Source organism: Penaeus monodon, chromosome 30 (genome assembly GCF_015228065.2).
Source record: "Penaeus monodon isolate SGIC_2016 chromosome 30, NSTDA_Pmon_1, whole genome shotgun sequence".
Taxonomy (NCBI): Eukaryota; Metazoa; Arthropoda; class Malacostraca; order Decapoda; family Penaeidae; genus Penaeus; species Penaeus monodon.
The window spans coordinates 30611508-30612551 of NC_051415.1; the positions used below are offsets into that span (position 1 = coordinate 30611508).

The 1044-nt window shown below is 33.3% G+C and overlaps 1 protein-coding gene across 1 annotated transcript in view; it reads right to left on the reverse strand.

Moving 5' to 3' along the window:
• LOC119592696 (ADP-dependent glucokinase-like) overlaps positions 1-1044 on the reverse strand; it is a 20142-nt gene that overhangs the window by 4861 nt on the left and 14237 nt on the right. The window contains exons 3-4 of the mRNA XM_037941615.1: positions 648-838; positions 325-424 (exon numbers count right to left, since the gene is read on the reverse strand). Of these exons, the coding sequence (XP_037797543.1) occupies positions 325-424; positions 648-838 (291 nt within the window). The remainder of the gene's footprint in view (positions 1-324; positions 425-647; positions 839-1044) is intronic.

Sequence of the window (1044 nt, forward strand, 5' to 3'; positions counted from 1 at the left end):
ATGAATTTCCTGATTCAGTAATATGTTCTGATTTATAACTAATCAAAGTAAAATAATACTTAATAGCATTCATATGTTGGAATATCCATTCTTTATATCTCATATTGTATTGTGTTTATATTGTGCTGAATAACATGCTTGGATTTTTTATTTATATAAACTGCAATGAATAATAGCTTTCTTGCTCTCAGCACTAGTTAAAAAGAAATGCATTTTTACAGGCAGGAATATTTTAAAATCATTTTAAAAAATGAAACACTATCATTGACATTTACAACAACAGTAAGAATGATTATGATTATATCAGTGATAATTTTTAGTTACCTATTTGCTCGAGGTGCCTCATAGGTTCCCCATTTCTCTCCTGTCTTATATTCTAAGATCAGGTGAATGTCATCAACTCCATCAACATCTCCTCCTCCAACTGTAAAGATAAATTTGTAAATGGTCAAAGTGTAAAAAATCTGATATAATACATGAAGAACTTTTTTGAATGAACACATGATTTTGAAAAGGTGCTCCCTCATTATCTACTGAGAGAAAAAGATCTCCTTTTCATTAATTTCTTCTAAACTCTTACTCACTCATTAAAAAAAAAAAAAAGGATAATACCAATATATACAAAAACATGACCACCTACAACTCACCCACAATATCAGGATGAATTTCCTCCATGATATACGGGCTGCGTTTGGCAGCAAGGAGAACCTTTGCTCCCTCTTTGGCAAATCGCGAAGCCATGACTGGAGCATTACCCCCTAAAGCAGAGTAAGAGCCTGGTGCTGCCTCTGCTGCAGTTATCATCTCACTGAACAGTGTTTCATTGACCACATACCGCCTGCAAAAGGAGAGTTACACAGAACAGGAGGAAATAGACTCTATTGGGAAAAGCAGTGGATGGACATAAATATTCCAGTGAAAAAAAATATGTCATAACTTCATCCTGTTATGACAAAACAACTGGGAAAAATCACACATGAAAAAACAAGATATTACATTTTTTGCAAGATAGAAAATATGCATAAATTGGCTATGACCAATGAC